This window comes from Miniopterus natalensis, chromosome 4 (genome assembly GCF_054644295.1).
Source record: "Miniopterus natalensis isolate mMinNat1 chromosome 4, mMinNat1.hap1, whole genome shotgun sequence".
Taxonomy (NCBI): domain Eukaryota; kingdom Metazoa; phylum Chordata; class Mammalia; order Chiroptera; family Miniopteridae; genus Miniopterus; species Miniopterus natalensis.
In genome coordinates this window covers 91,957,306-91,974,372 of record NC_142084.1, presented here as the reverse complement: position 1 = coordinate 91,974,372, position 17,067 = coordinate 91,957,306, and the positions used below count along the sequence as shown (strand labels likewise).

Below are 17,067 nucleotides of genomic sequence, written 5' to 3'. Positions count from 1 at the left end.
ATACTTGTTCCTACGACTGGCTCGTGAACCTCAATGGAACAGGCCTCTAGCGGCCTCAGAAATTCAGGGGATGGTGGGCACTCTGTGGTCTGAAATGATTCCTCTTTTCTCTTCCTAAACTCCAACTCTGGGTGACGGTGTGTTCAACAAATGCCAGTGGAACAGAACTGGAATCGAATGATTAGAGAGCCGCATTTGGAGAAGGGGGGAGGGGGAGCGCCGAGGGGAGACAGAAGGCAGGTGGACTTACTTCTTCAGGGTCTGAAAGCCATGCTCTTTGAACTGTAGCTCCTGCTGGAGATGGACCATCTCTCTCTTCAGCTTGTTGACCTGGATGGCGGAAGACCACACATGAGGCGAGGTCAGAGGCTGACATCAAGCTGCGGGCTGCCTTCTCCCAGAAGGGGAGCCCAGAGCTCCCCAGCCCCCCGCTCTCGCTGCATCACGACTCAGGTCAACAACCCTGGGGTCACATTGGTCACAATACCCTCCCCTCCCCAACGCTGCCTGCCCATTCAGTCGGCATCCCAGCCTGGTTGTCCTGCGGATCATCCGCAGCCAGCCCTCGCTCCAGGGAAACAGGAAGAGGGCAGGAGCCGGCCGACCTGGGATAGAGCTCGGCCTTCCCATGCCCAGCTGGGTGACCTCTCTCAAGCCATCTCGCCTCTCTGAGCCTCCCCCCCTTCCTGTTCTGATGGACGATGGCAACTCCCAGAGCCGAGCATTACTTAAAGCAGGCAGTGGGTATGGGAGTGCTGTGCATGGATGCAAAGGGCAATATAATAACTTCAAGGCAAGACTTGGCCCGGGAGCCAGACCCAGCCTGCAGGAATGCTTTGTTTGGCCTGCAGTGTTATTAAAGTTTAAAAAATTAGTTGCTAATAACTAAATATTGAGACATTTCATATAATAAGCTTAGATATATATTTCTCTAAAAATACCTGGAGATCTGCCAACCCTTAGCCCACATTCTTGCATGACCACAGTAGGCTAGAGCCTTTAGCCACTGCTCTCTATTGCCTCATCCCCAGCCCTCTCCCCACTTTTACATTTTCTCACAGGCATCTGAGTTTGCAGAACCTATCTGAAGTTGAGCTAAATCAGTGTTCAAAATACTGACTTTACCTTGAGCACATCACTCAATGCCCTGCCTCAGCTTCCACATCAGTAAGATGGTAATCATGAAGTATAATAAGATCATGTAGAACCAGCAGTAGCTAGAAGACAGCACATTACACTGAGAACGCCAGAGTGAACCTGAGTGAGTCCCTGTGACCTTGGGCAAGTTACTTCTTCCCTAAGCCTCTGTTTGCTCATATTTAAATGCAGATATTGACAGGAGCTACTTCATGGGGTTGTCGGAAGGACAAGAGATCATACACATGAAGCTTTTAGCACTACGCCTCATATATAGGGATTGCTTGTGACATGGTAGCTGCTGGTACCACGACTGTTACTATGACGACGACCCACTGCTGCTACTACAGTTACTACTTAGGGCCTGTGAGTCAGCACTGGCTGCCCCTGACTGGCTGAAGCATCCGCTCTGGTCTTGTAGGTGGGCTAGTGACCTAAAGCGGCCTCGCTGACCCCCATCAATAGCACAGAGAGGCCCTACCCGGGATTTTGCAGTGGCAATTTCCGCTTTCAGGATCTCAGGGTCATACTTAGAGCTGGATGACGAACCAGAGACCACTGCAATGAAAAAGAAAATAATAAATTCTGTAGAAGAAACACATTTTGGCAAAATTGACTTATTTGGTCATCTACATAAACCCAGAAAGGAATGACTATTAGTGAATAACCTAAATGTCCAACAGTGGAGAATCTGTTAAATAAATATGGTACATGCACGAAATGGGGACTATACAACTTACATGACTTAAAATGATGGAGCAGAAGGATACTGAACAAGGAAAGCTGTCTGAAATTGTTATATGAAAACAATAGTTTCTAAAGAACTATAAAGAGTAACACAAATTAGGAAAAAATACACAGTAAACAAATACACATATTTCTCCAGAGAGAAATATACCAAAACATAACTAAGCACCCAATTAAGAAACAGGCCATCAGCTTCCTCTGCGTCTGTGTCCCTTCGATAACTTCAAACAAAAAGAATTTTATACTTGGACAGGGCCTTAGAGGCTGCCTTTCAAGTCTCACCTTTTTAAATGTTCCGTGTTTATTGGTTAAACAGGGTGGGGCAAATGTAGGTTTACAATTGTTCGTATGGAAAATAACACAATAATTAAATAATAATACAAAAATAAACTCTGTGTTTCACATACTTACAACTGTAAACCTAGTTTTGCCCCATCCTTTATATGAATACAATGTAATGGTCCAACACAGTACAAGTTTTGCTATGAAAAAAGAGCATCCCACAGGTCTCTATCCCCACATTTCACTCATTAAAAGGGAACCATTTAAACGTGCTCAGCCAGTTTCCTGGGCACCCACTCCTATGTGTCTAATTTAATATGCGTGTATTGCTGTTGCTTGATTTTTTTCAGTTGGGCATTCTCTTTTCACTTGTCTCTGCAGGATGCAGACTGAGGTTCCTCCCTTCCCCAACCCCTGTAGCACACACATGAACCCCTCCAAGCTCCCCATCCTCCTGAGGGACAGCATCATTTGGGTGAAAGCAATCTTCCGTGTTTGCACTACTTTTACTCTGCAAACACTATTCGGGGCAGAGGCATGCAGCCGACTTTGCTTACTTTTCCTTTCCAGCACATTTATTTTTCCTAGAGTTAATCATTGCCATTTTTATGATTGCCTATAAACTTATCACTGATTCAACCTCACACTCTGCCAGTTATCTAAGTCTCTCACAGAGTCTAGGCCAGTACACCCCATTCTGTCTGGTTCCTTTTTTGGGCTTTGTCTTGCCCAGACGTATGTTGGCCTCAGAGTGCACTACTTGCTCTCTCTGCACAGCTGGCATCTTGAGATCTCCTCCTTGACTCTCTCCTCTTTCCTAAATACTATGTCTTCCCCTCTGTGGCCTATCCCATCATTTTGGCAGAACACCAAAATGAGAAGGAAGCTAAAGTCTTGCATCTTCAAAAATACCGTGTCTGTCCTATACTTGTTTACAGGTAGTTTTGCTGGATATAAAATTCTAGGTTGGAAATGACTGCCTTAAAATTTTGAAGGCATTGCTCTACTGTCTTTTAGGTTTCCAGTGTTACCACTGAGAAGTCTGCAGCTATTCTGAGTCCTAATAATTTTTCTATGACCTGGTTTTTCTCTTGGAAAGTTTTAGAATCTTGAATTGTTCCTAGTGTTTAAGTCACACAATGGTGTGTCTTGGTGTGGCTGACTTTTATCCATTGTGTTGAGTGCTCACTGAGCCCTTTCAATCTAAAAACTCTCCTCTATCAGTTATGGGCAACTTTTCTGAATAATTTCATTGATGCTTCTTTCCCTATTTCCTCTGCTCTATCTGAACTTTTATTACTCAGATAGACTTCTTGGTGTGGTGCTCTATTTCCCCCCCTTATTTTTCATCTCACTGTATTTTTGCTCTGCTTTTTAGAAGATTTCTTCAGTTTTATCTTCTAGTCTTCCTACGGATTTTATTTCTATCATCATATTTTAATTTCCAAAGGCCCCTTGTGTTCTCTGAGGGTTCCTTTTTATAAAATGTAAGCATCCTGTTCTTGTTACATGGTTGTGTAGCTTCTTGATATTTTCCTCTCCAAACATACTCCCTCCTGCTCCCCCTAAGGCGTTCCCATGTGTTTGTTTTAATCTCTATTTTTCATGTTTGAGGCTTCTCTTAGATAGCTGGATCTCAGCTGGCAGCTCACATTGAAGAGTAGAGGCCCTAAAAGCTGACTGGAGTGGAGCTTGTTGACTGGATTACGTGGTGGATGATTTGCCTGGAGTGCTTCATCCAAGAATCTGCATTGTCAGTGTCTTTATATCATTTCTTTTTATCTCTTTTCTCTGTTCAGATTTCCCCAGACACTTCTACTGTCCATCCTGGAGGGTAATAACCTGACACCATTCTAGGAACTAAGTGGTACCTGCAGGTTGGGGTCTCAAAATCCTGTCAGTCCATGTTCACTTAATCACCACGTGTTTGGTATGGTGCACCCAGCAGTGAACTTGCCTGGTGTCCTGTAGCCCAAACTCTGTTTTGTTCTCTCCAAAAAATAAACCTCAAGTCTTTTGCCAGTTGGGGATGAACAGTTACCAATTTGGGGAGGAAATCAGGTTGTCTGTCTCAGAAACAACTTTCATCCCTCCTCACTTCACTCTTACTGCTTCTATAGAGATCAGTGCTTCTCCAATTCACAAGGCCTCTGCAAGTGCTCTTTACAGACTACAGTATTGGTTTTTTTCACTATCGGCACATTTTCTCTTTTCTCAGGTCTATCAGATAGGTTGCCACCTGTCCATCTGCTTGCCAGCTTCCACATTATACAGGGTGGGGCAAAAGTAGGTTTACAGTTGCTCGTACGGAAAACAATAATTAATAAAATAATAATACAAGAATAAACTCTGTTTCGCATACTAACAACTATAAACCTACTTTTGCTCAATCTTGTATTGCTGCTTTGCTCTCCAAGTTCCCTTGTCCCTGTGCATGTATGCCTTTAAGGATCACTTATCTGATCTTTTCTTAGTTTCAGGAGTCAGTGAAATCAGGTGGGTGGTTCGGCATTTTTCATTGAAAGGCTCCCAATGATTTATTTTTCAAATTTCTTCTCTCTAAGGCGTGGAGTGAGGAAGGAGCATGGTGAGGTCCAAAAGAATCCAGTTCTCCTAAGTTCTCATCTTTCAGGGGATGGGAGGACCCCAGTGTAGCTCAATAACCTTAGAAACTGACTGGCTGACTTGGAGGAAATTAAGAGAATTGGTTTTGAGGTCAGATACTCCTGGGTACAAAGGCTAGCTCTGCCATTTTTTTACCAGTGTGATCTTGGGGAACTTCCCTTCTCTGGGCCTCAGTTTCTTTACCTACAGGATGAGAACAGAAGTATCTTGCAGGATTGTATGTGTCTACGTGTGTGCGAGTGGGGAGGGAGGTTACTTTCAATGGCATATGTGGAGTGCCCAGCACATTGCCCTGCAGGAATATAACAGGTACACATTAAATGTTATTTCTTTTCTCTTTCCCCATAGAGCTGGAGATTGTTCCAGAGGTGAAAACAAAGTCTCCATCTCCAGGGCAGGGCCCACAACAACCAAGGCCAGGTGGCAAAACTCTCACAAGCCCTGGCAGGCCATCTGAGTTAGAAGCAAGGCATGTGGCCTCACCGGTCTATCGACATGCTGAAGAGCCTGACCTGGAAGGCAAACTTGGCTTGTGAAACCTGAAGAAAGTCATGAGGAGGCCTGGGCCATCTCTCTCTAATTGGGATGCTTGGGCTGGGGGATGCCCAGCTCCTGGCTGGTTTGGATCTCAGATCAGGTTACCTGAGATGGCCCCAGTCCCTTCAGATGGAAGTTCTTTAATGTTCAAAACAGTGGTGTCTTTGAGCCTGATGGTGCTCTCGGGAGCATCCAGATGTCCTATGACAGGACTGCATCCTTTACTTCCCACCACTGATCATGAATTTATTCTTATTGGTTCCAAGCATCTGCTAAAAATCTTTGTCACTTCAATGCCAATGAATTAATAATATAAAATAATAATTGTGATCATCTGAGAGCTTAAGAATATGACAAGTACTACCCCGAGTGCTTTATAGTTGTTAACTACTTTAAGCCCCACAACAGCCCAGTGCAGGTGATGGTGTTGTTATGTCCATTTTCAGATGAAGAACTGAGGCAGAGAGAAGTGGAATAATTTGTGCGAGGTCACACAGTAAGTTGCATATACTGGGCTTAGACCCTGGAGGTCCAGCTCCAGAGTCCATACTCTCAAAATATTATGGAAACTGTTTCCTGCCAAAAAGAATATTTATTCAGCCATTAAGATATTCTAAGGGAATTATTTTACCTAGACCAGTGGTTTACAACTGGGGGAATTTTGCCCCAGAGGACACATCTGGCAATGTCCTGGAGACATTTTCGGTTGTCACACTTGGGGTGGGGGCAACTACTGGCATCTAGTGGGTAGAGACCAGGGATGCTGCTAAAGATGCCACAATATACAGGATAACCCCTACAGTGAAGGCTTATCTGGCCCAAAATGCCAGTAGCACTGAGGCTGAAAAACCCTCGCAGACAAATAAGCAGATATAGTGTGATACATAGAAGAAGACAATAAACAGAGAGCCATTATAGAGGCTAACTTTGTGGAGGGGAGTCGGCTGATGGAATTGTCACAAGTGAGCCTCTCAGAGGAAATGACCTGAAGGATGAAACTGGAAGGATGAGAAGGAACCTGATGTGCCAAAGGATCAATAGAAAAGCATTCTAAGCAGGGGAACAGCAAGCTTGTCCGTGCAGGGCAGGCTACGGGAGCAGGGGGTGGGCAGGTGGGCAGGGCATTGGCAAAGGGGAGCCTCAGTGCATCTGGAGCCTAATGACTGACAACAGGAGATGGCGTGGGAGCGACTGGCAGGGGCCTCATCATATAGGAATGTATAGGACATGAAGAGGGAGGGGAAGCCACTGAAGATTTTTCTTTAAATTGTGGTAAAATATATATAACATAAAATTTACCACTTTAACTATCTTTAAGTGTAATTCATGCAGTGCAAACATCACCGCCATCCATCTCCAGAACCTTTTCAACTTCCCAATCTGAAACTCCACCCCATTCAACACTAACTCTCCACACCCCACTTACCCAGCCACCGGAGGATTTTAAAGGACATAATGTAACCTGATTGGCGACAAGTGAATGGAAGAAAATGGAAGGAACATGGCAAATGAATCATTGCAGGGCGTAAGCAGGGGCAGGAAGAGATGGTTTGCACAAGGAGTGGAGGAGGGGGAAAGTGGGCAGATCTGAGAAGCACCGAGGGGAATACAGGCAGGACTCGGGGCAGCCATTCCCTCCTCCCTGCAGTGGTGGTGGGGGGCGGGCGCTGGTGGTGGGAGGTACTCACAGCTGACCTGGGAGCCCAGCTTGTGCTCCCAGACGGCATGCAGCTGCTGATACTCCTGCTGGGCAAGCTCCAGGCGCTGCTGCTTCACCTGGTAGATCTCCTTCTGTGCACTCAGGGCCTCCTGGGCCACCACCAGGTAGTCCTTCAGCATGTGTTCCTGCTCCCGCCGCCATTGTACCCGGGGGTCCTCGATCTGAGTGGTTTCTGGAACAGACCCCAGAGACTCTAGGTCAGCACCTCACAATTATCTGTTGGGTTGGTGGCCTGTGGCATCCACTACCAGAAAACAAAAAGCATAATGAAGAGAAATCCACAATAAATGTGAATGGGTTAAACTTACCTATTAAACAACAGAGACTCTTCACTGTGATCACAAAAACACACAAAATAAACCAGGATCAATTTCCAAACCCAAAGTCTATCTGTTTGATAACAGCTAGGAGAAAGACCAGATTTGAGTTCTAATCTAGACAGAGGATGAAGGACATTATAGATGCTTAAGGACATCTGTTTTGGCAAAGAGTGAGGAAAAGTAAAATAACAAACACTTCAAAGGATATGGAGAAATAGGAACCCCCATACCCTAAGGGAAATGTAACTTAGAACAGCCTTACTAGAGGGCTATCTGACCACACACATTAAGAGCCTTAAAATGTCAATACTGTTTGACCAATAATTTGCCCTACAGTCATTTATTATACTCATAATAAGAAATTAAAGCAAAGACGCATTTGTACAAAACCATGATGATAATAATAATGATGAAAATAAATAACAAGCACTTATTTCATGTTTATTCTATGCCAAGCACTACTCTAATTACTTTATATCTATTCACTTCTTCAGTCCTTACTAACCCTATAAAGGGGATTCTATTACTGCCCCCATTACACAAAAGAAAAAACAGATGTAGGGAGGTTAAGTAACTTGCTCAAGACCAAATATGAAATAACTGCTCAAATATGATACACTAATACAGCTATTTAAAAAAAAGTCTTTGGAAAAAAAATTAATAAAATGGAAAGGTGCTTATGATATAAAAGTGACAGCACAGTGTGCAAAACTTCATAAATAACTTTGTATTTATCAAAATAAATATGGACATTCTTGAACATATTAAGAGGAAACAGCAAATTATCAACAGTGATTTCATTTTTATTTTTTTAAATTACGTGTACAATAAATATGTACAGTGGTAATTTGAAAAAAAGTCAAAAGACAAAAAGACATTAATTTTTTTTTTTTTAAAGGGACACTGGAAGCTGAGGAGATGTGTAAGAGGTCAAAGCAAAGAATCATTGCCCATTGACGATCAACTCCTCAGTCATTTTCCAGTTGGTGGATGGAGTCAGGGGTGACTAACACCCCAGAAATTCTACAATCGTGGCCAAGTGGTGAATCCAGGGTTTTACTTAACCCAAACAACTTTATTAATTTTGAAAAGAAAATTGGCCTGTCATGACCAGGCTGATGATGTCTTTTAAAGTTTGTAACGTTTTAGAATTTATATTTTTGGTAAATATACTACAAAATAATACAAAGGAAAAATCTCACAATTCCACAATTGCAAATTTATAAAATAAGAAGTGAGAGTTCCCATTTCTCCAATCCTACTCCCCAGAGGTAACTGCTATTAGAAGTTCACACACTAACAGATATTGTCCAGTTTGTCTACAGATCTGTTTATATATACATGTGTCTATATACACAAACTTATTTTTAATGCAATGTGGCCCCATGTCACATACATTGGTTTGCAACTTGCTTTCACCTGCAACTGATACATCCTTCCATCCTTCCTAGTAGGTGCATAAAGATTAACCTCAATTTCTCATTAATTTTTTTCAGTTGTATTACTGTTTATACTTTTATTTTTCACTTACCTCAATCGTTTCAAGGATCGCATAGTACTCCATGGTATGGTATTAGGCTTATTTACAGTAGGGTATTAGTGGTTCCCCATACCACACTACTGGGAAACATTTGACTTGTTTTCAATTCTTTTGCTACCACGTCAATGCTGCAGTGAGGATTCTTACAAACATACTTCTATGAACTTGTCTACAAATTGTGTAGGATAGATTTCTTAAGAGAGGACCTACTGGGCCCGAGGATAAACACCATTTAAATTTTAACAGATAGAAGGTTGTACCAACGTTTATTCTCACAAACAGCCTATGAGAGCTCCTTTTCCCTAGATTCTCAGCAAAACTGCTTAAAAAAAAAAAAAAAAAGTTGGTGCTTCATCTCTGGCAGCATATTAGAATCTGCCAAGGAGCTTTAAGGAACAAAAACTCAAGAAAGCCTCAACCCTGTCCCAGGACACTTACAGCAGGTCCTCGAATAACGTCTTTTCCTTCAATGTCGTTTCATACAATGCTGAAGAGAGGCCCTGGGAACTTAACTCATTTATCATTAGCCTGTGACAAAACTGGTTTCGTTATACATACAGCGTTTCACAGAACACATACTGTGATCACCAATTAAAACCATCTGACCATGATGGGTGTAAATAATGGGCCCACTGACATACCAAATAATGAGAATGGGTTATAATTTGGAAAGAACTGTCTGTATCTGCTCCTCTCCAGACCATTGTTTGTCCCTCTCCTCCACTTTCTTTCAGACTCACTCTAGTTAAGACTTTTGTCCCGAGTCCCTGTCCAAAGCTCCCCTCCACAGTCAGGGTCACCAGTGTCATCTGGGCTAAATCTAGTAGTCAATTCTAGGTCTTCTTCGTACTTGATCTGTCCCCCTGATAAGCTTCCTTCACGTAGCTGCCAAGACCCTCAGGTTTTCCTCCCACCTTTCCGGTCACTCCTCAGAACCATCACTTGCTTTCCTCTTCTCTGCACCCTCTTACTGTCTGAGGACCCCAGGGCTCATTCCCTGGTCTTTTTCAGTCTTCATTTATTCCTTTGTAATCTCCTCCAGCTTCATGTCTTTAAATGCTATCTACATGCCAACAACTTCCATGCACATATCTTCAGCCCCGATCTCTTTCCAAAACTCCAGATTCCTATAGTGAGCTGACCAGCACCATCTCTCAGGTGTGTGACAGGCACGAAAGACTCAATATGCCCCAAAGATCCCTGCTTCGTCTTTCCTACACCCACTCCTGCAATTTTCTCCATTCTATTGATGGTCACTCCATTGGGTCAGGTGCTCAGATCCAACGAGGGTCATTCATTCCTTTCTTTCACATCCCATATGCAATCTCTCAGGAACTCCAGTTGGCTCAACCTTGAAAATATATCCCGAGGTGGCCCTGGTCTGGGACACTGTCCTCTGTCACCTGGACTATTGTAATTGTCTCTTACAAGTCTCCCTGCTTCTGTCCTTACCCACTAAGGTCTATTGGTAGCATGGCAACCAGAGTGACCCTTTTAAGACATAGAGGAGCCCGGCCGGGCGTGGCTCAGTGGTTAAGCGTTGACCTAGGATCCAGGTGATCAGGGTTCGATTCCCAGTTAGGGCACATGCCCGGGTTGCGGGCTGCAGCCGATCAATGACTCTCTCATCATTGATGTTTCTAGCTCTCTCTCTCCCTCTCCCTTCCTCTCTCTGAAATCAATAAAGATATATTTTTAAAAAAAAGACATAGAGAACATGCCACTCATCTGCTCGAAACTCTCCAATGGCTCCCCTCTTGCATGGAGTAGAGGCCTGAAGAGTAAGGCAGACGGGCCACTGCCCCACCTCTCTCTGGCTCGATGCCCTTCTTTCCTCACTCATTCTGCTATCTGCACACCTGCCTCCTTGCCATCCCTCGAGCTAAATGTGACCGCACCTCAGTTTTTGCTCTAGCTATCTTCCTTTTGAAATGCTCCCTCACCTCCTTCAAGTCTTAGCTCACTTCTCAATTTCTCAACAAGTCCTTCCTCTGTCCTTGCCTCACCACCCTCAAAACACACCTCTGCTCCCCAGCACCCGCTAGCCCCACACTCTGCTTTCTCTTTCCCCCCATAATACTGATAATTGTCTAATAAGCTACATAATCTGCTTCTTTATGCTGTTTATTTTCTCTTTTGTCAAAATGAAAGCTCGAAAAGGGAAAGGATTACTGTCACTTACTCTCACGTATCCCAAGCTCCCAGAACTGTGCCTGGAACATTGCAGGTGGGAAATAAATACTTGCTGAATGAATGAATGCTGGGTGGTAAATTTAACTTGCTCAGCTGTAATGTGTCTGTAACTCTTAAGGGAGTAATTTCCGTCAGTGAACGCTGGTGAGTCCACGGATCTGAATGCTTGGTCAGATTCACGCCACATTTGTCTCACTGGCTCCAGCTTCAGAGGCAGTGCCCTCCATCCAAGGAGAGCACCTTCACACCAAAAGGAAACCAGTAGCCTGGTAGCTGGTAAAACTACCAGACAGAATTCTTTCTATCCTGGGCTCCGTGTACTCCCATCCCCCCCAATACTCCCACCTCATTTCTGCCACCATCCCCTCCAGAATAAACTCTGCCACGGCCTGCTGCTCCTTCCTTCCTTCTGTTTCCCCAACGTCTCCCAGAGGCACCTTAAAATCCCACTCCTGCCATCAGCCTTTCATGGGGGGGTGCACTCAGCAATTAGGAGCAGGAAAGGACTGATTAGGGTTCCTGTGTGCCAGTGTTTAAGCCAGCGCACCATCAGCCCCCCCCCATTAGCTTCGTTCCCCATACACACCCAATTAGGCGTATTTCCTTCTCATTACCCAGTACACAACCATGAGCTCTGCTGCCCCCAACAATGCCATTAATGCCATTAGCGGTCTCTCAGAAACTCTTCTACACTTTGGGGCCAGCAACGGTCAGCTCAATCCCCCATTCAGTCATGCACTCAAGCACCTATGCCCCTTCCTGTTTAGCAAAGGGCAAGTGCACACCTACTACGTGCCTTCTCAAGAGGAACTCGCAACACCAGGTAAATGGCTACACTACTGAGTGATGTGGGGCACAACAAAGGTATGGCCAGGTGCCACTCACACCGAGGGGAGGGAGTGGACAGAGAAGCACCCCTCTGCTCCCCAGCAGCGGTTCAAATGCCAGCCCTGCCGTGTTTGAGCTCTGAGTGTTGAGCAGTCAATTACTACCTTTAGTCCTATTTGTAAGATGGGGATCATCGCCCTAACACCCCACAGGGTAGCAGGGGGATTCGATGGGACGATCGATGCCAGCTAGTGCCAAGCCCAGCACGTGGCACAGGGTACACTCAGTAAACGGGTTAGGATTTAATGCCCTGTCCGCAGCCTTCGAGCTTTGCCGGGCATGTCCCATTCCATGCCATTCTCCTTCAGAAAGGACTGAGAAAATCCTCCAGTTCAGAAGGTTGAGAGTGAGACGGAAAATACTCTTTCCTCACATGAACAAATGGGGCAGCAAATTTCAGAGGACAGCAACAGCCGTGGCCAAGAAGGCACACAATACATGAGGCCTGAGTACGCTCGACTCTCCCTGGCTTGGGGACCACAGCCTGGGTCCCTCCACCTGTCGGGCCACATGCTCGTCCCTTTCTCAATGTCTTCCTCCATCACAGTCCCAGAGACAAAGACACCAGGAACCTTCATTCTGGATCTGGATACCTGGTTCACAGATACGAAGTGAGGGTGCGCTGACTCGTATGCTGGGCTAGAGACACACACGCTCACACCAACCCTCTATGGACACCTGTGTGCACACCACTGGGGGCTTGCTGGGACGCTGACTGCTCCAAAACGATCTGGCAATGACAATGACACATCTACCTTTATGGGTGGCGGGGGGGGGGGGGGGGGGGAGGTCTGTATGCACAGACACGGATATGTGTCAAAGAGAATCTATGTAGAAACACATGCACACACATGACTGGGAAATTTCTGGAATGATACACACAAAATTGTTAGCACTGGCTGCCTCTATAGAATTGAGGAGATGGGTTGTGAGAGGGGGAGCTTCAGATTCATATTTAAAACCCTTCTACATGGTTATTTTATATGAGCATACATTACCTATTTATACCTACACCGACATCTCTATCTAACTGTATAAAAAACAAAATACAATCTGGCTTTAAGAGCCCCTTCCAGACTTAGCAGGTGAGCGTGGAGGTAGAGGAGGGGGTGGGGCAGGGAGGTCAGCCAGGAACTTACTGGTGTTGTGGTCGATGAAGTAATCTCCAACCTGTGGGTCGTACGCCTCTTCCCATCCCAGAGGCAGCTCATCACTGATGCAGTCGGCAAAGGTGAGCGGCTTGGTGTACCTGGCGAGGAAGGGGAGAGACAGACTCCGTCAGCTGACAGGCCCCACACCCCGGCAACTTGCCGCTTCCCCTGGCCTCCTCAGGGTTGGCCCAACACATCCAAAAACTCTGCACTGACATCAGATCTGTCCCTGTTGTCTCGGGAAGGTGAACACGTGGAAGGAGGTGGGGAATCTGTGTTCCGGTCCCAACTTTGTCACTACCTCGGGTGAAATTTGAGTAGGTCACCTTCCTTTTCTGGACCTCTGTTTCTGCATCTCTACCTGAAGTGTGTGCAGGAAAGGGCTCGAAGGTCAAGGGTTACTTCTGGACTTGGACACCGGCCCTCTGGCTTCTCTACCTGCAACTCCTTCGCCTGCCCTGCCCCACCCCCAGTCTTCCTCTTGGCTCTATCGCAAGCTGTCATGCCCACGTCCCCTCTGGAAAGCTGGCTTATGCAGCATCTAGAAGAGCAGATGTCCTGGCCCTGTGAGTTTGGCCAAGCGCAGTATTTATTTGCCTCCTGAGCTGGTTCCCAAATGCAGGTACCCACTGCTGTCCTTCCCGAAACAATCCAGGCCAAAGTGATCTTTTAGCAATAACCACCCTCCAAGTTCCCATGCTGCAAGGAGTGAAGGGGCAGTCATCGCCCAGTCTTGTGGCTAAGTCAGACAGATGGACAAATCACCCAATGAAACAAACAAAGGCTTGTCGAGCCAGGAAAACACCACAAACCACTGGTCAAGTTACTTCGGCCAGAGCACCAGGAATCTAGACATGCACGTCTGCCTGAATGGCCCTTCCAGACAGCTCCTTGGTCTCTCCCGATTGCTGCCTCTGCCTAAAATACGTATCCTAATCTTCCCCCTCCCCCGTCTGCTTCCAAACCACTCCCAATTCCAGAAGGCCAGAGACTGCACGACCGGGCTTTCTGTAGACTGGCAAACTGAGGATCAATAGGAGAGAAAGAAAGGTGACTGGGGTGAGGTCTACAATCCTGATCAAGAACTTCCCTCCAAGCCACAGGAATCCACCCTGTCTTTTATCCTGTGCAATCTCCTTCCTTGGTAAATTCACTTCAAGTGAAACTTACAATGAGGATGAGGCCAGAGATGTATGAGATGCAACAGGCTAATCACTACTAAATACGGGTTCAATAAGCATGACTTCCATTAGCTGTGTGAGTCTGGCAACTTAACCTCTCTGAGCCTCGGTATAGTTTTATCTGCAAAGTAGGAGTAATAATAACTCTCCAGCCAGGTTGTTGGTTAGCTTAAATAAGGTCATGTTTACAGAACACGTAGCACAGATGAGTGCACATGAGTGCTCAAAAGACATTAGTTATTATTATCGCCATTGCCCAAAAGGGGAAACTGAGGCTAAGAAAGCCAAAAAAAATATTCTCAATGTCAAAGACCAAGCCGGGGTTTCAAGCAAGGCAATGTGTCGCCAGAGCCCCGGCGGTGAGCTAAAAGGTTCTCTTGAAAGTTGATGCATCTCCTGAGTGCCAAGGAAAATCACACAGGTGATGGGACCTTTCCTCAGCTAAGAGTGTTCTTGGCTCAGGGACATCTGTGCCAGTCTGCGTAAAGTTTCTGCAAAGCTGTCTGCAGCCCACCCCAGCCCCACCCCATGCTCTGTCCAGATTTCAGAAACAAAGGGCCACTCCAGCAGTGCCCCCCCACCCAAACTTCTCTCAGTGTGTGCTCCCTCTTCCTCATGGAAATAAAGACCAGGGACCAAGAGCCAAAGCTCATCCAAGGTCACTTCATCCAACAAGTCTCTGAAAGGGTCTCAGAAGGACATCTCCAGCCAGGCACCCCCCCACACCACAGTGAGTTACTCTGCCACCGAGGACAGATCAGCGGTGAGGGAGCAGGATGCTCGCGCGGAGCACCCTCAGGCCTCTCCTTCTGGCTCAGCCCTCGCCCTGCACTCCGCCAGCCTGGCTATGGAGATATAAATCTTACTATACAGTTTGCACCCCAGAAAACCAGATGATGGGTCCCTTCCCGACAGCCCCCCGGAACCTGTGTAAGGATTATCTATCGCCTTTCAAAATTCCTCCCTGGGGATTATGAAATGATTCATCAGTGATGATCCTCAGCCAGAGAATCCTATGTCCCCCACAACTGGCGCTCAATAGGTATCTGTGGGATGGGTGTATATGTAGGAACAAAAATTAACAATGCAGTCCATATTAAATGTAACAATGTGTTCTATAACTTGCTAAAAAGGAAGGATGCTCTCAATTTACTAAGACAACACTGTTAAAAGAGAAGATCTACAGGATACTGTTATGTACATTTTGCCCAAAAAATTTGTGTGTGTGGTGTGTGTGGGTTGTGTGTGTATGTAAGAAAAACTGGAAAGATAGACATTAAAACGTTATCTCGGTACAGGGATTTCAACATAATTCAACTTTTCTCTTTTTTATCTTTATCATGGAGATGGTCAACCCCAGCAGTATAACCCGGAGCCCCACTGCCTGATTCCCAAACCCGGGCATTGCCAACAAAAATTCATGGGACTCCGTGAGTCTCGGAACAATCTGGAATGCAGAGTCCGCTACGCCAGAGAAACAGATGACCCAGCTGGACCACAGGGGAGTCTGCAGCGGGCCTGAGGCATGTAGCTCTGGCGTATCTGCACCTTCAGCTACCTACGCCTTCCTACGAAGATCTTCAGTATAACACTTGGATACCCCACAGCTGCTTAATGAAAAGGCAGCTAAATGTTCCAAAGTCACCTAAGCCAAGCACAAGTGCTTCACTGAGCTCTCTGCGTGACATGAGGCAGAACTGAAACACCCCAAATGCATCACTTTTCTGGAAAAATATGAACTCCCTGGATTGTTCCAGCTGAACTAAATGCTAGCTATCAGTGTCACCAATGTGGATGGGGTGGAGTGAGATGCTGATTCCAACTTGTAGCAAATGCAGACATTGTGCCTAACAGGGATTTTTCTAAAAAGTGAATAAAAAAAGACCCAAAGTTAGAAGGGGAGGGCATGAGGAGACAGGAAGGCTTTGGTTTGATATCCGGGGTTCCCTTCCAAGCGATGATGGGGGGGGGGGCAGAGGGCTGATATCCTGACTCCCAGAGCTCTTCCCTGGGAAAGAGAAATGCATCCATTGCAAGGCTATGCAACTTACAAGGAATCTGGACAGCGAGGATCTCTCTCGAACAAATGCCAAGAGGGAGATGAATTATTCAGTGTGCAGAGACGTGCCATTCAGAGAGGCAGGATAAAGGGAAGTGTTTTCAGCCACACAGGCATCTAAACACACACACGTATACACACGTGCACATACTCCCCCTTCCTGCCAGAGACGAACTGCTTAAACCAGTCCCCCCTGGGAAACTGGGGGTACCTCTCTGGTCTGCAGTGTTTCCCCTTGGGCCGGTGCCAAGAATGTGAGCTGGGAAGAGATGTCGGTTTTCAGATGTGGCCAGGACTTGGGGGCTCGCCTGGGACTCCCGGCCCCCACCCTCCGATGAAGCGTTTCATCCCCATCTAGCCCAGTGCAATCCCAGGCTCCAGCCTCCGTGCCCTGGGCTGCTGAAAACCACAGTGTGAAGTCAAATGACCCAAATGCTGAAAGGGCGGGAGGGAGGGAGGGAGGGCACCAAGCAAGAACTCGTTCTGCCTCTTCTTAATTACAAATCACCGAGGGAACACAAACATTCCAGAATGTTTCACAACAGGCCCTCCTGGAAAAAGGGCCCGGATGTGTCGCCTTGGATACAGGTAGGTCCTGCCAGATCACCCTACGCCGGGCACACCTGTGCCACCCCAGCTCCTCGGTACCGCCCCGCGGGCTGTGGGAGAGGGTCGCGGAGCACGTTG

The 17,067-nt window shown here is 46.2% G+C and overlaps 1 protein-coding gene across 1 annotated transcript in view; it reads right to left on the bottom strand.

The window, feature by feature from the left end:
* The window catches only part of WWC1 (WW and C2 domain containing 1), a 113,701-nt gene that overhangs the window by 43,118 nt on the left and 53,516 nt on the right, over window positions 1-17,067 (bottom strand). The window contains exons 2-5 of the mRNA XM_087816192.1: window positions 13,129-13,262; window positions 7,017-7,220; window positions 1,619-1,695; window positions 251-330 (exon numbers count right to left, since the gene is read on the bottom strand). Coding sequence (XP_087672318.1) covers window positions 251-330; window positions 1,619-1,695; window positions 7,017-7,220; window positions 13,129-13,262 — 495 coding nt within the window. The remainder of the gene's footprint in view (window positions 1-250; window positions 331-1,618; window positions 1,696-7,016; window positions 7,221-13,128; window positions 13,263-17,067) is intronic.